Source organism: Strix uralensis, chromosome 4, assembly GCF_047716275.1.
Source record: "Strix uralensis isolate ZFMK-TIS-50842 chromosome 4, bStrUra1, whole genome shotgun sequence".
In the NCBI taxonomy this organism is placed as follows: Eukaryota; Metazoa; Chordata; class Aves; order Strigiformes; family Strigidae; genus Strix; species Strix uralensis.
This window is the reverse complement of record NC_133975.1, coordinates 66,145,991-66,168,253: the sequence shown is the minus strand read 5'-3', so window position 1 is coordinate 66,168,253 and position 22,263 is coordinate 66,145,991. Positions and strand designations below refer to the sequence as shown.

At 43.4% G+C, this 22,263-nt stretch overlaps 1 protein-coding gene across 5 annotated transcripts in view; it reads left to right on the top strand.

The window, feature by feature from the left end:
* Positions 1-22,263, top strand: part of SLC4A4 (solute carrier family 4 member 4) — a 235,620-nt gene that overhangs the window by 79,115 nt on the left and 134,242 nt on the right. For all 5 annotated transcript variants that reach the window (XM_074867030.1, XM_074867031.1, XM_074867029.1 and 2 more), the window contains exon 3: positions 11,001-11,180. In XM_074867030.1, the coding sequence (XP_074723131.1) occupies positions 11,001-11,180 (180 nt within the window). The remainder of the gene's footprint in view (positions 1-11,000; positions 11,181-22,263) is intronic.

Sequence of the window (22,263 nt, the reverse complement as noted above, 5' to 3'; positions counted from 1 at the left end):
GGCTGAGAAGGGACATAGGAAACTCAGGCACTTCCTTGAAGGAAGTGTTGTGCTGCTGGAGAGGTGTCAGGTGAGGCCTTTGTGTGAATGGGGTTCCTGCCAGTGAGCGCCATGTTGTTGGCATTCCTTGGCTGTGCCCTGCCTTCTAGCAACCCCAGCTCTGGCTACAGTCTGCCCGTCATAAAACACACTGTGGCCTCTATATGTTTCATTATAACTGCAGCCTTGGAATCAAGGTTTGCTTGCAGCGGGGCTGTTTTTCTATCTTGTGGTGCGGTACTGCAGAGTCAGGCAGTTATGAGGACTTGCTGTGAGCTGCCTGGCACTTTGCAAACCCAAAGACACAGACTGATGGTTTAGGTAGATCTCTGCCTGGCACGTTGCAGTTACTGTCTTGTTTTTATTGCTAACCTGTGCCCAGCCTTTGCTGTTTGTTCTTCAGGCTTTGGACAACGTGCTACTCCATGCAGTCATTGGTGGTGATTAGGAGTTCAGGCTCTAAAAGGACCATAGTGTTTGCTTCAGAGTTTGGAGTGCAGATTTAAGCGGCATGCCTTTTTGTTGCTTGTGTGCAAGTGGTAAAGCAGCAGCCAACCTCTGGTACCTAGAAAGCGGTTTTGAGGTTCTTTCTCTGAAATGGGGGCAGCACTTGGATGCCTTAGTCATTATACCATGGCTCTTACTCGTATTTGGAGGGTTGTCTAAAACCTGCATCTATGAGCTTGACGTTGCCAAGTACATCTTGGTATTCATTTAATCAGTCTTTGTAATTAATGAGATGGAAATACGGAAAATGAGGCCAAGGTTTTAAGCCAAGATGGCTTATTTTGGGTGGTCATTTGGGGCATTTTGGGAGTGGACAGTCTAGAACGGCTCCCCTCCTCTGCCCTGTTGCCCGGAGCCATTTGTTTTTAAAGTCTTCCTTTTCTTTTAATGGAATCCAAGCAGTACTGGCCAGATTAGATCATATCACAGCAGAACAGGTTTTGGTGGCTTCTGTAACCTCTCATAACTCCAAAGAAGAGAGAAAGAAAAGCAGCTTATGGAGTTGTGGGTAAGAGTCTCACAATGGGTTATATACAGCTCAGTGAGAATACTCCAAACACATGTTTATTGTTCTGTCTAAACAATGTCCACCTGTTAATTCATTGCCAACTTCCTTATATTTTCTTGTCATGGAGTAGTACCTTGTAGCTGTCATCAACGTGTCTCTTCTGGGTTTCACATTCTGATCCATCCTTTCTTAGCAATTCCTAGTGTAGTTTTTGGTGATTGACTTGGTCTGCTACTTTGAAACAAACAGGGTTTGTAGGATCTTCAAGAAGTCAGAAGAAGATCTCATTTCATTTTTTCATTTTCTTCTCCTGTTTAGATACTCTTGACTTGACTTTATGTGACCTCCATCTGTTAGAGCCATCCAGTTCTTCAGGGCACAGTGCTAACTCACCTTTTAAACATGCTTTGCTGGAGTGGCCTCTGAATCCTGTTAGGAATCGGGCAGTTCAAGTCTGGGTCACTGATGGGTAGCAAGCATCCGTTTGAAATGGAGAAGTGCAAGCTTTAGACAGATGGCTAGGCAGACTTTCATTCTGGCTAACTATAGTAGTATTACGTGGGAACGTTTTAAAGACTACAGAGGTCACTTTACATAAAGATTAAACTGACCTTTTGAAGATACTGAAATTCTAGAAGCCTGATGGTATAAAAGAAAAAAAAAAATCTCTGATTTGTGTGCGGTCTTCCCCTATACAGCTAAGTTCCCTGCCCCTTGTACTGATTTTAGTAAAGGACTGCAGTAATACAAATATGTAAAATGACCTTTGGACAAGTCCCCTGCTCAATTAAGTAATCTTCAGTGCATCTTCATTGCTGATGCTGGGACCTCTCTTGAATACCTTCATCTTAGCTATGAATTTGGGGCTCTTTTGTCAGAGTTGGCAGAATTGAAGAGGGCCCTGGTGTTTCTAATCTTGTCCCTTCCTATTTCATCTGTCAGTTGCATAGTAGCTTAGGTTTTGTCTCTCTTGGAGCCTCTGTGTTCTCTTTTGCCCTTTACTGCATCTCTCATTGCAGGCTGTTCTCCTGATGGCTTTTATTAGGTTGTGAACCCCCTACTCAACCTTATGGTTGTCCTCTTACAAGTATTTGGTCCCATCACCTGATGGGTTCACACTGACCCTTTTCTTTGGCCAGCTGCCACATATCATATAAAAATTAGTTTATTGCATACTACTGATGTTTTAAAGGCCCTTATGCCTGAGGGCCTTCCTGATCTGTTTTTTTCAGCTCCCTGGTTACAAACTTGTGCCACTTTTTTCCAGTCTTTTCCATACAGACATGATTTCTTCTGCTTCTCCCATCCAGTCTCTTACCCGGCATCCTTTGTCCAACTCTAGGCATCCACCTGTTATTGCTGGTCCTGTGGCAGTCTGCGCTCAGTCCCTCAAAAGACCTTGGGTTCCCTTCATGGGAACCTCTTGCAGAGAGGTAATTTTGTGCCACTGTGTCACTACTGTAAGACATACATGCATGTTTCTGCACTAATAAAATTGTCACTGTGACACAAAAGAGCTGAACCTGTTCCAGTTGTGCGGGCTGCCCTCTCTTTGGAGGGAAACGCATCTTTTCTGTGGCCCTGCTGCTTGATGGGGCTATTTTGATGTGGGGAACAGGAGGGATTTGGATCTGATTTATCTCCAACTGCTATGTAAACTTGTTTAGATTTCACCCAGATTTCAATGAAATGCTCAATGAATTCTTCTGCTGTTTACCTCATCTATAAGTTTTTATTCACTTGAAAAATCGGTCACTTGAATATCAGGATGTTCTGAAAACCCTGTGGGAATGGAGTGGTGAGCCTGGGAGTATGCCTGGTCAGTCCATCAAGAGGGTTGGTTATGGTTTGGTTTTGTTCTCTTTTGAGTTTCAGTATCTGTGTTCATGTGCATTAATGGGAATAGTACTTAGGTCTTACATAGTGCTAGGGGAAATCATCATGTTCCTTGTTTCTAATGCATGAACCAGCCATGTTCACCAACAGCTCTTGTGAATTTCCATGTCTCTTCCCCTAACCCGAATTTGCATCTTCCTGGTGTATCATTGAAAATAGACCTGTTTGCCTGTTGGTTTTGTGCCCTGTGTTTCCATCTGTGTTGGAAATTAATGCTCTTCCAGATCGCTCCTGGGAACTTTTTAGGTGAAGTATGATGACTGTGTAGGAGGGACTGGGAGAGTCATTTCTGTTTCTCTGGTGCGAACAGTTCTCTGAAATGGGGTGTTGTGCACACCTGGGTGTGCAGAGCCACAGTCGTGTCCTGGCTGGTGGAGTTGGTCGGGATGGAGGGGCCTGCACCTTGCTCCTCTGCTAGCACCAGCACCTGCAACCCCTTTAAAATCAGGTAGGGTTAAGGGCACTTGACACATGATGGCGTGACCTTTTGTTCTTATTTCTTGAGCTGATTTGAAACTAAGCAGGGCTTAGTTTTGGACTTGCTTAGTGCTACTTTTAGTATCTCCCCTGTAAAATGGACCATCCCGGTGATTTATTTGTCATTCTGGGCCATCAGCTTTTTATGTCATTTATTTCCTTTGATTCTCACACAAAACGAGAAGTACCCTTCTGCCGCCACCCCGAGTTTGAAAAGCAGCTGCCAAAAGCTGCGCTAGCCTGGCCGCAATCCCAGCAGTGCGTTGGCTAGTGCCACGTCTGGCTGTGTGCTTGACAGTACGCTGTCACCTTCTTGGCCACAAAGTGTGCTGTACCGTCTTCTGCTGATGAAGCATGTAGCGGGGCTGCATCCCCTGTGACTTTGGAGCAGTGGTAGGTGCAGATTCCCGAATGTCAGACATGGTTAAGGAGCAAGTTTTCATGAAGGTAGCGGCTCGTTAGTGGTAGGAGTGAAAGCCATAGGAAGCCACATCATTAAGTAAAGCTTTCCTGCCCTGGGGTTATGCTGTGTTTCACTTCCATCCGTGTATGAGACCTATAGCTAGGCTGTGGAAACGGGCAGAGAAGGGCACAGCTTTACCTGCGTGTGTTGTCTTATAAGTCAGCCATGCCCCAAAGTTAAATGGCTGGGGCATCCTGAGCAAAGCCCTTCATTTGCGTGGCCTGAAATATCTGTCCCTGTCTTCTTCGAGAACCTGAGTACAGGTGGCTGCCCAGTGCAGGAGGCGCAAGTGGCCAGAGCTTGTGGACAAGAGGTTGGCTGTGTAGACATGTCCATTGTAACCACAAGAGCCTGTTCAAGCTTGATGGGGTTTAACATGACTCTCCCGGTTCTTTGGAAAGGAGCCTTGAAAGGGAAAACAAGGGACCCATGAAAACTGCTAATGCTCAGCTCATTTTCACTGCTTTATAAATTTTTAATGTTTTGATCTTGTTTTCTTCTAAGGTGCCAGTCTGAGATTCTTTATGGGCTAGTCTGACCAGGCTCTAAGTCTCAACAACCCTGATCATGTGGAAGGGATTCCTTCTTAGATATTAGGCACCAGACAGACTTTATCCTTTGATCCTGTGACTTTCGGCTTCTTTCTCCAAATGACCAAGTTTTGTTTTTGCTAAGCAAAAGCCATTGCACTGTCACCATTTTCTTAAAAGATTTAGTGCTTAAAAATGGGGAGGATCATATAGTGATCTCTTTCTGCTTGTTCATTTGGCTGTAGGTATGTGGAATGAAAAAATAATTTCAGTCTTAGGTAGTGTCAGGCTTAAAGCCTGCACTTGGTCATGCACTAGGGTTACAGAAAGCTCTAGATTCAGCTCAGTGTCCAGATGAATGCAGAGATCTCAGGCACAAAAGGTGTCACCACCCTTGGATAATCTAATCATGTCTGCTGATTTGCCTTTTTTTTTTTTTTTCTTCTGTCACGCTAAGGCTGTAATTTTGGTTTGCATTCCCTGTAACACAGGTTTTCTGCTAGTACCCTACATGTGAATTACTACTATGGCCACTGATAATCTATTACATGTATGTGTTGAAATACACAATACAAAAGGCTTTGTGGAAAGTCTGTTTTAGGGTGGTGATTCTGGGAAACTTTGTGAGAAATCTGAACTCTGCAACTCTCCGTAGGTGCCTCACACATCAGGTCTCTTCTGTATGATTCTTCTGGGATGAACTCGTTTCTTACCAAGGGCATGGTAGGAAGTGATAATGCTCTTGAAGGCAAATATGGTTCCAAAACTAGTTTGGGAGACAACACTTGAACTATGCATTTCTCTCTCTCTCGATTTTTTTTGTGATTTGCTGCCTGTAGCATGAATATATCCACGTGTTTTGAACAGTATAGATGGCTTGTGCGTCACAGACTTTGGGACATCGAATTTGGGACTGACATGGTTGCACAGAGAGTGAGTAATTCCCTGGCTCCCAACACATGTCTCATGCAGGCAGATCCCCAGGTCTCTTCATCATGTATGTTTAACCAGCTCCTTGGCTTGTCCTGGTTCTTTCACAGCTGCTGTCCCCCTCGCTTAGCAGTGGACCAGACAGCTGCTCGGTGCAGGCATTGCATGTACATCCTGCCTTTCGGTCTCTAGACAACTGCCATCCTTTCTTTCTTTGACAGAAAAGGATCCTCACTGACATACAGTGCAGGTTTGCTTCCAGCTTTGTGCCACACGGGCTGCAAAAGCACCTAGACAGAATTATGGGTATATAGGTATAGGAACCTGGTGTGTTTGATGCAGGTCCTGGATTTTCCTACTGCAAAACCCTTGTGAAGCTTTCTGTAAACCTCAGCAGGTGATGGGGAGTGAGCCCCTGAAAGGAGACCTGGACTGTGTCTATAGTAGGTGATCAGGCTGTGCTAACACACAGATTTGGCTACATAAACACACACAAGGAACTAAGGGGTGACTGAATCTTTACCAGGTCAGACAACTTCAAGCCTGCAGATTACTTACTGTTTTTATTTTTCAGTACACTTTTTTTATTTCCTATGTTTACATTTCTTTAACCCCCATATTTCCTTAAATGGAATAACTCAGAAAAGACATAGTGTGGCATTGCACTGAGGTGGTGTGCTTGGGGGCCTGGCTGGTTGAGGCAGGGTGTCTGGAGCTGTCTGAGCACTGCTGGGGCCAGCACGCTGAGCTTGTGTGGCGTGCACAGCTTGGGATTCGGATAGTTTCATTCCCAGGACGTCAACAAGACCATGCTTGGCCAGGATGGAGACAAGAGATGAACAGATACTCTTGCAGGCAGGGAGGGAATGCTGTGTTTTACAGAACTTAAATTTGATAATACATGAGTGGGTTTTCACTGGTAAAACTGACTCAGGGAGTCTCCTGTGCCCAAACTCTAAATCTGGACTCTGCATCATGAGCTGCTATTCTTTAATAGCTCTTAATAAAGCAAAAGATGTGGTTTCAACCAAAATTTTTCCAGGGGAAAAATACCTCTCTGATGATGACTACTTCTTGCTCTATTAATAATCAGATGAAACGATTTTGCTCTGAATTTGGTGCACAGTAAAGTTTCTCCTCAGGCACAAGAAACTAACTTCAAAAGTTTTAGCTACAGCAGGTGAAAGTTCAAGGGAGCCACTACCCACCACTGTCACTTAGAAGAGAAAAGGTGCCCCATTGACCTGCAGGTCTTGCTGTGCATCTTACCGATGGGTTTTAGTCTTGTGAAATAAATGCCTCTGGTCAACCAAAACAGCTTTAAAAATTAATGAGGTGCACACAGAGGCTAATCATCTTCCTGGGAGAGGGCTATGGGAGCAGCCCCCAGAAAAGGCTGTGAATGCTGTAGGGGCCACAGGAGGAAACTGGCAATTGGTCCATGTCAGGTGTGCAAGAGAAAGTTACGGCTGAGTGGGAGCTGGATTGCCAGGAGGAGTTTAGCACTTGGCTCTGTGCTTCCCGTCCTCCACCAAGACATAGGATAATAGCACGGTGCATGTGTGTCACGTTAAATTTATCAGGCATTACCATTTGTAGTCAGTGGTTCTCATGGGAAAGGCTCTGTTACCCTGGTGAGTAGGAAATGTCTCAGAAACCCAGTGCATTGGGAGTATGTGTCAATTGTTTCCTTCCAGGCGCTTTGGGAAGGGAGCCTAAAAGTTTATCTCAGCATTTGCAACAATATAAACAGATGCCAAGCACTTCAAGTACGCAGAAAAGAAAAATGTCTTGCTTGGCCTCCCTGAACAGACTTGGGGAGGGGAAGGCAAAAAGCAACATTAAGTCTCTCCTTTGCAGAATAGGGAAAAGCAGCTAAGTAATGCAGATGTTTGCCTGCGTATATACAACTTAGTTTCATATTACCAAAATCTGTACAGTGCCCACGTGGTCAAAAGATTACAGAGATTGTCCAGTTCTGTTGGCAGCATATTAAAGTATTAAGACTACAGGCTTACTATGATGTGTTTCTATTATCAAGCTGACCACAGAATTGAGGTGATTCAAAGGAGGACATTGTTTTAATAGAGATACTGGAATTGCTCCATCCTTTTGCATCTGGCTTTTGGGTGCGGTCTTGGCTGCCAGAATTCATTGGGAACAGCTAGCACTGTCTTAGGGCCACCCCTGCCCTACAGCTCCTGCTTGTGCTCAGATAAGATTTCCCCTTCTCTGTCCCTATGCAGGGTTTATGCCATCTGCTGTGTTAAAGCTGATGTCTCCAGTGGCTGCAATAGCTTTCCTGGTTTCCTTTTGACATCCTAGAGCTAAATCCTGGCTTCAGGTGTTGATCTGTAAGGTCTCGCTGCAGATGTCCCTGACTTTGGTGTTGTGGCTCTGCCCATTCCCTCTGTGGTGTGAGCCCCCTTCTCCAAGATTGTGGTGCTGGCATGCTGGGCTACAGGCAGCAGATGTGGGTCCCTTTTCTTCTGTCACTGGTGTGCTGCCTGATTTTGGACCTTGCTCAACCCCGGATTTCTGTTTCTTTTTTTGTCGTGCTCCCTGAGATGGCAAGTTATTAGTGTCTGATACTGTACCCGGCAGTTGTACAGCTTTTGGTGCCCGGCAGCAGCAGAACTTCTAATACCTCAGCCTAGATAATACTGCCTAAAAAGTAACTGTACTTCACTCAGAGAGATTTTCACTAACTCTTCATAGCTGTTAGTTTCTATCTTGATATCATGGACAATACATATCATTGTATATCTGTTTTATTTATTTATTTAGTGTGGTCTTGAATGTACATAGTTACCACCAGTACATAAACTTGAGCTTGCTGTAGCACTCTAGCCACCAGAATGATGATGTGATCCATTTCAGGACCATCACAGGCCCTGTCGCACCATCATCATCTGTGAGTGAGAAGGGAATTGCTTTGTAAGCCTCTGCTTTCTACTACAATTTCCACATAACAAATTACTTTGGAGCCAAAATGTAATACACTTAGTGCCAGTCTGGGGATGAACATATTTTTTCAAGTAATTGTATTGGAGAAATTTTTTTTCTATTTTATTGGCCTTTGAGAATTCAGAATGTAGTATTTAAGAAGCCTTTTTCAGATGCTTTTTTATACTTAAGTAACTCAACAACAGCATGCATTTAAAATTTCTAATTTGTCCTCCATGACTGCTTTTCAAAGGAGCTACTCCTGGAGATCTGTATATGCCAGTAGTCTTGCTGGGCTGTAGAGCACGTATGTAGATGGGTAATGAGGGACAGTGTATTATACATAGGGCATGAGCTATTTTCATAAGCTTCTGGCCCCATCCTTGCATACAGCTCATCATTCCATTATTTGCAAAGCCCTCGGGGAACTCAGCTAGCTATTTTAAAGTTGCTATCAAGGGGGGCCACTCTGGTCAAGCAGCTTTTTAAAAGATCTTGGTTGCTTTCAGTATGAAAATTCACATGCAAAAAAGGTGAAGGACTCTCCAGACTTCACAGCTGGCCTCAAGAGTGTATGGAATTTGAAATGACAAATGCAGGGTTGTTTTTCATTGAAAAGTCAGTTTGTTATGGCAGTAGGGTATTTTGTGCCTAAATTTTTGGTGGTTCAGTGTCAAAAGATTGGATTTATCATCATGAGGGATTAGAGGTGCATGTTTAGCAGTGAAGTTAACTGGTGGCTGCAGACTCCGGCTTTACTGTTGTGCTGACATTTCCAGAGCAGCTTCCCATGCCTTGTTGAATAGGTGGTTCAGCTGGAACCTTGTAATGCTGCTAAAACCAAAGAGTGAGAATAGGTGCAGCTTGCAGGTGAAAGGAAAGAGCAATTCGTACTCTGTAACAAGGGGAAATCGGTGGAGATGGGTTGGTGGCAAGGGCGAGTTTTCTCTCTAGCTTTCTCAAGTGCATGAGTGTTTTATCAAGTGAAGCCTGACTTTTGTTACTTGCTTGACTTAATTCTTGTTCCTGAGCAAATGGGAGTATGGCTGCTGTAAAAGGGAGAGGTGGACGCAGCTCTGAGCTGAACAGAGAGGTATTGCAGAGATATGTGTCTGGTAACACAGAAGCATGTCTCATCTGGTTTCAGATGCCATTGCCATCATCTTGTTGGGTGCCCACTCATTTGACAGAAGTTTCTGTGGTTTCAGGAGTGATGTGATTTCATGATGTGGACTGTGTTTCAAGAGAGTCTTTTGGCTGAATGTCTTCTGTGACAGATACCTGTAGGTGCTGGAGTCAGGACTGAGGGATCTCTTATCTCAAAGCCACAGCAGTCATGGAGGCTGGGGTCTGAAGGCTGCAGTTCGGGAGGGTCTCCCCTCTCTCTGGGGAGGCACCCACCACACAACTTGGGCTGGGACAGTGCTTCATGATGGAGCACAGCTCTCCAAAAACGTAGCCTCTGCCTTCTCTTGAATATGTCATCTGGTATGCTCTCACGGGGTTTTAATAGCCATGCATTCATGCAAGGTGTAAGCAGATACTAAGAATAGATGGATGGGAGGTGACAGAGACAGTGACTCTGTGGAGGTAACAGTTCTGCAGGAATGCTCCGCTGTGAGCAGAAGCAAATGGCTGTGCCTACAGATGAATACATTTGTTCTTACGTGCATTTGTGGCTCATTCATTCAGATAAATGTCCTTCAGTCAGTAATAGGGCATGTGTGTTTATCTGAAACTCTCTGCTTGGCTATGCTGAGATGCGAATGGGAAAACCAAATTTGGTCAAAAGCATAGAATATAGCTGTCATTTATCAAGAGTTAAATCTGAAGGAGCTGTTTTTAAAGCTTGTAGTAAGATATCTGAATTATTTGGGCACAGAAAAAGACATGTAAATGCTTTCTATAAGCACAAGGAAGGATACTTATCCCAAGCTGGTAGAAGTGCAGAAAGCCCTGAAAATAAAACATTTTTATCAAACTCATCAAGAAGACATAAGAATTGGCAAATGTAGTTTAAGTGCTTTAGTTTGAAATGAAAGTCTATATGAAAGGGAAAAGGCATACTTTGTGTTTACAGTCAGCATATGAAATTTGACACTCTTATTACTTAATTTGTGTTTTGGAAAGTGTCAGGTACTTAGAAGTTTACAGTAACTTATGTTAGTCCTTCCTTATCTGCTGTGTTATAATAATACCCTAATGATATTTTGACACTTGTTATACAATGGGCTGCATAGTCAAGTGATGTAAATTTTGTTGCTCTAAACTCTTCCATTAAGCTGAATCAGCTTGCCCAAGGTAGGTGTTAAGTCCAGCCAGCGTATTTGGTAAAACAGATGGAAAAAATAACGTAGAATGTTTTTGGAGAGCACTGTGTTCAATATTGCAAAATGAGTATGATGGCCTTCTGTGGTTTTAATTTTTATTTTCAAATGAGTCACAAGTACAGAATAATTATCAGAGTCTGCACTGGCATGCACTCTCAGAAATGATTGTAGAAAAAAATACTTTTCTAAATGGTAGCTAAAGAGGCCCTAGCTCACATTTGGAGACAAGAAAAATGCTACTCATTAATGTTAGGCCAGCGAAGAAAGATGCTTCACTTGCCGATTTGACTGAAATGCAGCATGAACTGTACTGGCCAGCAATGCACAAAGTACGTGCAGTCGAAGCTAATATTTGCTGTTCTTGTGTTCCCTAGGTCATCACACTATTTACATTGGGGTCCACGTGCCGAAGAGCTATAGGAGAAGGAGGCGTCATAGAAGAAGACCTGGGCACAAAGAAAAGAAAGAAAAGGAGAAAATCTCTGAGAACTACTCCGACAAATCAGACGTAGAAAACGCTGATGAGACAAGCAGCAGCATCCTTAAACCACTCAGTAAGTACTGGTTTCAGTTGTCGCTCACTACAGTGGTCTGTTGTCTAGTGATCTGCTCCCGATCTGATCATGGAGGAGGAAACTGGATCCACGAAAACAGCCATCTCATGTTGCAGGGTTGGAGTAGTCTTAATCACTTGCTGTGGCTTGGAAAAGGCACAGGCAGGAGCAGACATTTCATCCCTCTATAACACCTGAGTTTGCTCCTGAGCTAATGCCAGCCAGGAACAGGCCAAATTTTAAAAAGCAATTTGACACTGTATGTAAAGAGATAGCAAGGAAATGCAAAGACTGAGTAGATGCCTGGGCAGATCTGTTGCAGCTTCTGCCCTGGCTCTCAGGATGTGAACCCTCTCTAGAATGCAAGCACCCTGTGGTTCAGCTAGAAACAGCCTCATAGGAACAGGTCGGTGAGAAGCACCAAGACCACTGCTAGAGACTGAGAGAAACATACCCACTTGGGATTTGGCTTCATTGTATCAATGACTTGTGGTTCTAATAAGTCTTTTCCCTTTAGTAATTATACAGTTTTAAGTTTTGCAAACAGAAAGAAGAATAAAATGCAGCATTATTGTATGTTTGAGTATTTGTAGGGGTTGAATATCTGAATTTTGATAGGCAGATAAGGGTCTGTTTTGGATGCCCTATACCTCCATTCATACTGAAATTGTTAACCAGAGGAGAGAGATCTTTATCTAGTGTCATCACTATGCAGCTCTTCAGTAACATTGTAGGAGACTGTCATAAAGACCCACCCCTCTTGCTGTCTTCTCTCTTGGTCACAAGTTTGTTCTGAAATGTGGGGGATGGCTGCTTAAATAGAAGTGGGAGAGAGATGGTGACAGCCTGCTGAAGTGGGAACATGCTAACAAGGTTTGAATATAGGAGAACAGCCCTATGTTATATGGATATGATGTAGCTCAGATTATTGAGGCTAATTCCAAATGGTTGGAGTTTCATTAAAGAACTTATTTGTAAGTGGGAAAATGTTCCTGTGCATGAGACAGAGAGGGAGGGGCAAGCAGGGGTCATACAACCTGATCTTTGATGGAAGAAATTTGTGAATTTTTCATTTTGAAATTCTGTTGCTGGATAGTTGCTGCATATAAAGAGAGTAACATGGGATCAGATCAGTCATGTCTGTAGCCCAGGGCCTGTTATTCTCGGTGGTGCAGATACTTCAGAGAGCAGCAACAAAAAGGAAGGCAAGTCACACGTCCGTTTGCTCTTCATAGCTATAGTTCCCTAGTTGTCCCAACTGGTCAACGCTCAGAAACCAGGAGTTGATTTTACACTGAAAGACATAATTACTTGTCTTCAAGAACTCTAGATATTTTAAGTTTAATTTTTATATTTACATCTCTGTTCTCCTTTGGTGTGCAGGTGACCAGATCTCTAGAAATTCCTTTTTTGGCTTCTGGATGTATCAATAACCTAGGGGAATCGTTTCCACAGGCTAATTATGCCCATGGTTGAAAACCTATTTCTTCCATCAGGTTTTGATTTTCTGCCTTATGTTTTGTTCATCATTGTTTCCTTTTTGTGTCCTTTGAGAAAAAGAGTTAATGGTATTTTTTCCTCTGTTGTTTCTACAGGTTAGTATGTTCTTGTCTACTCTTCATCTGCATGTAAGAACGTGCAGTCTTTTCATCTTTCTCTAACTGAGAATTTTCCCATAGTCTTTTTCCACCCTGACCTCTTTGCACTATGTATTTTTGGAGTGGGATCACTTAAATACCACACCATATTCCAGGTGTCCCATGAAGTAGCATTAATACTACATCGTTTGTAACTTTTTCTGTATTGTTCATCGTCTCATGTATCCAGATACTTTACCAGGTTCTTGCAGGGACTTGCTGTTTTGCGCTGGTGGCCAGATCTTTTTACGAGCTGGCACAGTTAATTTAGAACACTGTAAAGGATAGGAGTAGTTCAGATTACTGTCTTAAATTTCCAAACATTGAATTACATGTTGCCTCATATCCCCAGGTTTTTTTCCCTTCTGAAACTCTTGTCTTCATAGTTGACCTGAATTATTTGTTTCCTACACTATTTTTGCTTGCTGACTTATTCTCTAGTTCTGCTTTTGACATTCTCCATCATTTATAAATGGCTCTTTATTTCCATTTCATTTGCTGTCTCTTAGGTGGTTGTCCATCTGAGACAGCTGCTGGATATTCAGACTGTTCCAGCTTTAGATGTCTCTTACTGGAACTCTGATGAAGGCTTTTTGAGGGTCTGAATGGCTTATGTGTGCCGTGTACCCCACTCTCAGAGTGTGTCCAAGAGAAGACCAGTTCTTTTCAGGCAAAGCTTACTTAGTCTGATATTCGTTACTGGCAATCATGGCAAGAAATCTGAGTTGTAACCCTGATTTTTTTTTAATCTTCATCTGTTAATAGTAAATGGATGAGGGGTATGTGGCTCAAATTCAATTTCAAAAGAATAAGAATATTAGAAACAAAGAATTGGGAAATTTTGAACAGCAGTTTTAATGGAGTTGGGAGAAATGAAATATATTACATATATTTGAGACAGCTGTCAGTAGAGAGTATGTGACATCAGAAGCTGAAATATCTGTCAGGGCTGTGTGGTTTAGTGGAGTGGGACAGAATGAAGCCATTCGCTACAGAGTAGGGGTGCCAGTTGGCCAGTGGCTGCATCGTGGCCAGGAAGGAGAGAGTTTTGGATTTTGCTTTTCTTCTTTGAAGGGGTGGGATGGGGAAATAACAACAACTGAGCAAGAAATGAAATGCAGAGCGTGGAGACAACCAGAGAGTGAGCGTTAGTCTAACATGCTTGAGGTCATTTTACAGGGATGGCTGATTACAAAGGGACTGCATCTGCCAGAGCTAGACCAGCTCTGCAGGGGCTTGCTGGATATGCTTATGGGGTACACAGTGTTTCCATGTCGTCGAAAGAGAAGTTAAAAAAGAAGCGCTGGACACCAAGGAAAGAGGAAATCCTGAACCCGCTGTGCCATCTTACGCAGCTCAGCGCCTTTCTCGTGAAGGCACCCAAGAATAGAAGAGCGAGGGTGTTGCAGTTCCCAGGATTAAGGACTGCTGGGACAGCTGTGTTAATGACCTTTGCATAACACTGCTTTGCATGATGGCTGGCTGTAACCAGGGACTCTGCTCGCCATTAAAAAACAGGATCGGATTCATGCATGCTTCAGGTACCCGTCAGAGACTAAGGCTCGATGAATGCTGGGTTGTGAATATAGCATGTAGGACACTGCCTTCAGAAAGGCTGCAGAGAAGGTGATAGGTGTATGCAAGTTTAATAAGATAATAACATGAAAGTGCTGTTTATTGCTGAGATGAAGGGACTGAACTGGAGGATGTTTCAATCTTTTCCTTAGAATTGGAAGATTTTGGGATTCCTATATTCTGTTTTGTTAACTATGTTTTAAAACAAACAAAATCCAATTTTACATGAAGAAAACCCAAACATCTTAAGGAAAAGTACAGTGCATCTCAGTGTATAAAATCCAGAATTTATATAGCTCCTTCTCTTTGTTGATTTTTGCAATTATTAACTTGGTGGCCAAGTATTAGACACTGTCAGTTCAGGTTGTATGTAACTGGTAGTTTATTTCACCTTCAAATGCAAGGACAAGAATATGAAGTTTGATTTGCAAAATCTTTAATAATATAGTTGTTAAAATAGTTCCTAAAAGTTTAGGAAACTACTTGATTGTCTCCGTATACTGAGAGCTTTGTTTTTACTGAGTAGAAAGCTTAAGCCAGCTTTGATATGATACATCGCTTCTATTTCTTGATCCGTCCCTAAGGACCATGAAGCCTAAACCTAGATATCTTACCTGAAGATGATTTCTCAGCTTCTTTGATGAAAACTGTGCAATCAGATTTTGACCAAATCTGGATTTGACTCACTGGGTCAAGCTGCTTGTCCCACAACAAACGAACCTGATGAAACATGTCTGTGGATACAGGCAAGAGAGTAAACAGGTCCAGAAATGCAAACCTTCCCTATAAATGTTTTGTTCCAGTTCAAAACCGGTCTAGCTGTGCTTCTGTATTTGGGAATTGGTGCAGTCTGGAAAAGTCAATCCTTTTTTTAAAAGCTGTGTCCAGTTCAGTCAAACAAGCCAAACTCTGGTAGTTTATAAACAACCTTCAGCTCTCCCATCTGGAGAGAGTTAAGGAAATTGAACACATACAGATATGTTTTATCCTAAGCAAATTATTGCTTGAGAAAGATGCCTCCTTCAAAAATCCAGACAGGGATACTCTCTGATACACTGAGGAGGCGGCTTGAAGGTGATGTTCCCTCTGCAGAGCCCTTTCAGTATCTTCCAGGCCTGCAGGGGCTGTCTCTGCGCACGGAGAGAAAATTGGAGTTCACGCCCTTGTTCTCAGGCAGGACTGCTGACACTGGTGCTAGCTGAAATGTGGCTTCCTTAAACCGCAGACTATTACAAATCCATGTTCCAGCTGAAGCGTACCAGCACCTTATTGCTAAAAGCACCTCCTTTAACCAGCCTGGCCCTGGTTTCCACTTAGGACCAGTTAGAAGGAAACATTTTTTAGCAGTGGTTATTCTGTACCATCCATACATACATGCTGGCATACAAGTATATTTCAGGTAAAAAATAAAATGCTATTACATTACTAGTAAGTGGACTTTAAATACCCTCTTCTTATCTGCCTAAAACACACATAAAAGTTGGAAAACAGATGATTTATGCTGTCAGAACACTGCAGAAGGGGAAGGATAGCATATTGAGAGGTGATGGGTAAAACAGGGTTTTCAGAGTGAAGCTTTAGTCATTTTTGTAGTGCTAATGGCTGGAGTGTTGACCCGCTAGAGTATTGGGCATATTCAGTTAGTCTCTGGTTAATGAAGGTCAATGCTCTTAGTGGGGTGAAGGAAAGACTCAGCTGGACAGAGAAGGGGGTTGATGGTGGAAAGGCGGCTTGGCAGCTGGCACGGGTAGAGGTGTCAAGCCTCATTCTGCCTCCTCAGGTCGACTGATTGCTTATCTCAGAATGAAGTGGATGGTACAGTTTGCTGTTACTTGCAAGGGACGAGACAAGGGAGGAACAAGGAAGGCAGATATAAGTTTCTTCTCTGAGACAGGCTGCGATCTGAACCCATTTCCCTCTTCCTCGTTCTTTACTACAGACACACGGAGATTTTCCCATGAGGAAATGCAACTCTGCTTGATCTAGGAAGGGGTTTCTTCTCGCTGTCTGGTTGCCCTCCAGGTTAATTTGGCTCACCTCCCTGGCTCAAACCCAGTAAAATTACATCTCTTGGTAAGCTCTGTCGTAGCAGTCAGCGTGTAGACATGGTGTTTATGTACCTAGCAGTAGGAGGTGCTCCGTAGAGATGCCTGTGCTTTGCCTGGGTTGTCCTTGGCCTGGCTCAGCTCTGTGTCCCTTAACAAAGATACAAATCTATTTCTGTAGCACATGTAGAACAGAAGCGCTTGGAATATGGGGTACAGACTTGAGCTGATATGAGCAGTTACCATGTCAGAAGAAACAGAAGTAGAGATATGTATGATTCTTCGACAGAACAGAAATTCTCGTCTTCATTCAATTGATCGGTGCATGGCCTATGGTTTCTGGAAGGTAAAAAAACTGTCTGTGTGTATTCGTGACTCTGAATTCAGTGGCTGGGGTAGAAGTCCTTTTATAGGCAAAGGTGATTCCAAGCAAATGAAGAGCAAGAAGCCCAAAATATAAAATACCTGTCCCTTTCCAAAATATCTTGGGGAATTTCATGGGTAGTCAAGGGCTAGTATTATAAGCTGTAAAGTAATGACTTGCAATGTTACACCTCAGTTCAAGCTCTACGGCATTTTACACAAAATAATCACAAAAATGGTGCTAGTAACATAAGTAACAAAAGATTGAAAATTCTCTGTTCTTTGGAGTGATTTTTAAAACTAGCTGGCAATAAACATCCTCAAACCTTGTTTTCAGGAATTTAACAAGAGGCATCACTTGCTTTTTAATTTTTCATTTTTTTCAGTTTAAGAAGTAGGGTTGCAAAGGTGTGGGCATGGCACTTCTATGTCCCGCGTTGATGTGAAGTGATGCTCGCTCCTCTGGTCTGTAATATTTTGCAGAACTGCTAATGCACCCTGCAGGTTTGAGGAGGATGTGAACCTTCATTCAAGTGGATTGCAGCATCTCAGGTTCTTGAGATCTTTCTCCTCTGAATCACAAAGTCTTGTAGGCTGCTTGACTTTTTGCCTCTTTCCACTTTCATTTTTAACAGTGTTATGTGGAAATAGGATAAAGAAGGAACTGGCTTTGGTGGGACAGTGAGCTGCCTGCTGACATTACTCTTTAGCTGTAAACATGGGATGTCTTCATCGTCACCCTAAGTATAGTACTTTACATGCATATGAACATGTATTTGTACATGTAAATGTCTTTAAAGACCAAAAGGGAGTCTTTGGGAGTTCCTTTGCTGAAGGGCTCTAAGATTAGATTTTTCCTGTAATGATATGCTATTGCTATTGGCCGCATATAAAGGTTTTATCCCACAGGTTGTGAGGTGCAGTGCCTTGCTGCAATACTGTATGATTTACTGACTGTTTTTGTTAAAACTGCTTGCGGGTCTGAAAAATTGTTGTTGCCAGAGTGAAAGATTGCTCTAAACTGAGCATAATGCTTGAGAAAATGGAGTAGGAGGAAAGGAAATTCAGTGTTCATAGTTTACTGGATATGGGCATTTAGGGCACTTTGCCCCATGTGGTGCTGGGCTTCAGAAATGACTGTGATACTTTGCTTTGGTAGGGGATTCAGCAAAGCACGGGGACCCAAAAGCAACAAGCAATAATGAGGGGCCCATGAAACTAATAAACTGCATATTGTAATAGAATTTTCTTAGCATCTGCCTCCATGAAGAAAGTAAAACCTGATTTTTGGCCAGAGTCAAAATGTTGACAGGTGGATAAATATAACTGCAGAATCTAAGTTTTGGAAAACCTTAAAGGAGGAATAAGCGGTTGTGAGCTGAGGCCATCTTTCATCTTACACTGTTAGTTGCAGCTTTTCTGCATATGGTCACATGTGGGCTAAGCTTACTGAAGGTTTTCTTTACTAGTTGAAGGGTGTAACTATGATCCTGTTTATAGGACACAAAACCAGAAATGGGGAGAAGAGGTTGAAAATCTGGATCTGTCTGTTGGAGTGGTTTCTAGAGGACCCATATAGCAAGAGAGAGGGAAGGGATGATATGTCATCCCATCAAAGGTTTGTAAAGGTTTGCAGTTTGCTCAGAGAAATTCTTCTTCCACCCACCAACAGTAGCTCTTGAAGGTTTTAGTAAAAAACACTTTCTTGAGCCCTCAGATGTGGGTTAGGAGGAGCATTTTGCTGAAAGAGAAAATGTTTGCAGCATAGTCATTTCATTAAGGTACTGTTTGAGGCTTGTGCTGTCATCCTGGATGGAGTGCATCTCTCCCAGTGAAGGTGAGGTTGGGTCTGGATGGATCAGATTCGGTATGTAGGCAACCACTGTGTCCCTCTGTAATGATTGCCAAGCATCATGCCTCACTACGGGTTAATATGCACCTTTTAACAATTCTAATTTAAAATGCAGCCTTCTTTCCAAAGCTCTGTGTAATCTGGAGCAAGGCAAGCTGGGACTCTAGAGAGTTGCTTGAGTCCTCCTTGCTTGAAGCTTGCTGTCAATTTTGGGCATGCATGCTACAACCCTGCTACTGAACACCTGCATTTAGTGCTTGGGAGGATGTTTGATGTGGAGAGAGAACTGTAATTATCTCCAATAGATTGTCCGAACCTGGCAGATCCTGCAACATCAGTTGGCACCCTTTTTTTTTTTTTCAAACTGGTTAGTCAGTGCTTGGTTTATCAAGGTGCCTAGCAATATAAAATATGTTGTGGTGAGCAATCATGTAGTATGAATTCACTACGTTGATTTGTTTAAGTGGAGGCTTTTTCATTTTTAATCCAAGTACAACACTTTGTTGCTTCTGGTTGATGTGGGGCACCCTGAAGTTGATGGCATTACTATCCTTAGTTTCCTTTACATTATGGTTTGCTTCTTGCATAACAAATATGGGGTTTGCTCCTTTCAGGTTCTTCAGGTCTTTTGATGGGTCTAAGAGCCTAGATAAGAGAGTGGTGCGGGGTGTGTGTGTATAAATAGTTTTCTAACATCTGTCTGTTGAGTGCAATACCTCTGGTGCTAGCCAGGTATCCCCAGAGGCCAAGCTCCTCTGCTTTTTTGCTGTGTTCTCTCCTCAGCAACTTGACCTTTATCAGAAAAGAAAGCCCACCTGTGGGGCTGAAATGCCCATTGATTCCTTTGTGCTCGTAAGTCTCTAAAGTGCTTCATCACATCCATAATTCCTGCTGAAATCTGTGAGACCTGGGCATGCATGCAGGTGTTTCTAGATCACTAACTATCCCACCAGTGGCTAAGTTACGGTCTGTTCACCTCATGCTTCGCATTTCTTGAGAACCATCGTATTTTGCTGCACGTCTGCCCCTTTGCTCGATATCAGTGCTTGTGAACAGTTTTCTTACATGAGGCCTGAAATAATGTTTCACGTCTACTGTCTTAAATGGGGCACCGAAGTAGGCAAGTCTGTCTCTGGTGAATGCAAGGGGTAAAAAGTGCTGAGGGCTGTGCTGTGAAACACACATGGAGACAGAGTCTCCTGTGAGGACAGAGCGAGCCTTCATGTCCAGGGAGCACCTGGCAGGAGCTGAGGAATAGACAGAAGAAGGCTCTGTTGCTGGCACTGCCTCCAAAATGGAGACAAGGGTCTATTTGAAACCACTCATGGAATAAGCAATTTGAGCCCACCGGTGTGGAAACCATCTCTTTTCTAGTTTTAAATGCAATCTGTTTGACATCTGCAATGCATTCAGCAGGAGTTTTCCAGGCTTTCTCCTTATAAAGAGCAAGCTTTGCAGCTCTCCAGCACAAAATTGCCTCTTCTTCAGGAGCACTTCTACACAAAATGGGAAATGAGTTTCATGCAGGGTTACTGAAGCAATACAGCAGTTTGAGGAGAATACAGCATGCCTGATCTGTAGGTACACAGTCCTGCTGCCTGACCGAGAGACTGCTTGTCAAAATGCCTGTGTTTGGGACACTTTACAGAATTTCTCCCGTTTCTCTTAAAGTTGAGTGTGAGGTGGCTATTTAATGGTATGTCTCTTAAAAATGTGTGTGACCGTTCTTAAACGGTCTTCTTACCTCTTGATGTGCGGTCTGGTTTACTATGAAGTAATTTCTGGTATTGCTTCCGAACTCAGAGTGCCTGACTTGCAGGGAAAGAGCCTGTGTTGTGGAGAATGTCCTGGTCGATTCCAGTGAGGAGTGGAAGTTGCCAGTCCAACTGTGGAACAGTCCATCCATAATGAGATTGAATTAATTTGACAAGGATATTTAGACATCAATTTAGTAAGGCTCAGGCTTGGTGTCTACCCTGAAAGTTCATTAAGCTAGCAGCTATAAATAGCAAGAGACAGCTACAGGATTGAAATAAATGTACCTACTTAGCAGAGCAGATGCAGCACAGTCAGGGGTGTGCCAAGACTCCTCTTTCTATTAGTGTTGTTGGATTTTTTGGCAATTCAATTTCATTCCTGGCTCTTCAAGACACGGGGTGGGATTTTCCAAAAGCTTTTACCTTCAGCTCACTACAGTAAGAGCAACGGCAGACCAGTGTTGAGAGCCTTTGAAAAATACCAGGCAGGGTGGCCAAATAGCTTAATTTTTTTATATTAATACTTTACACAGGGAAGATGGTCAGGGAGACTTTCCCATAAACGTAAGGGAATCTTTGTTATTCTGGTCTTCAAGAAGTGCACGGCAGGCTAGTGGATTGGTCCAAGGTGGTGGAGTCAGTTGAAGCATGCCTTTTTCTGCCCCTCCGATCTCTAATGCCGCAAGTAGCATATTTAGGTCACATGTAGCGCAACTGCAGAGGTAAACCGAGAAATAATTACTGCTTCGATTGCAGACATGCCCTCTGCATAGCTGGGGGCCCATCAAAGAGTCTGCTGGGGTGCAGCTGGCTGAGTAACTGGGAAAGGGCATGGGAAGGTGCTGAGGGGCAGGCAGGCTGTGGGAAGGGTGCGGGTGAGGAGGTCAGCCCTGCCTGCTGACACAGCCCTCGCCTCGGCTCTTGCCCTGCTGAGGAGAGATTGCATAATGCAGGGAGAGACCGCTAATTACCTGGGCTGGACATCTGACTACCTGGGGTAAAGCTGACTCTGTCCTGGCCCTGAATGTTTGGTTAGGGACCTTCTTCTAGTGGGTCAGGCTCCTCTAAGGCAGGACACCTTTCATCCCTGCAGGTTGCCTCATTTTGTGGGGTCAGGAAGCTCTCTTGCCTTTCACTGCAGGGGACACAAACCTGGAGTTGTGTTAGCTTTCAAGACTGATATTTTTGGTTTTATGGGAGGGTTCAGGGAAGAGACTGTGACCTCAAAAAATCCACAGGGAAGTTGGGGAGAGGAGGTGTGAGGAGAGGTTACTTGAAGACGCAGTTGACTGGCAGTTAGGGAGGGCTTCTTGTAGGTGTGGGAGTGACAGAGAAGAGACATGTGTAGGAGGGAGGTACTTCAAGCAGCAGCTAAACCCAACTTCCTTTCACCCATTAATGACTCCAACCCTTGTCGGTGGGAGATAGTCTGGATGGTATTTCTGTTGTTCCTGTGGCTCCGTTCTAACTGCAAAGACTCACAGCTCCCACTGAAGCACTTGGATAGGATGAAGACACATGGTGATAGGAGGTTGGGTCTAGATGTGAGCTGTCACCCAAGGCAAAGGCTTTCTTTTTCTTCTTGGCAAGAGTACAGGGTTTTTCTCAGACAGCTAATTAACAAAAAAATGCTTTCTTTGCAACACCTTTTGACCGAAGTGTTGTTTTTTCTTTAACTTGTGCATAGGCTGATCACATAAGGGCTTCTTATGAACACTAAGGTTTATTTAAAACACTTTGCACTTCCCTTACATGTGACATCCACCTTAGGTAAATGCATGTCTGCAATTGGGCTTACAGCACAGAAGGGTGCTCACCTGACTGGTGCTCTTGCTTTGCCTTTGCTGTGCAGCT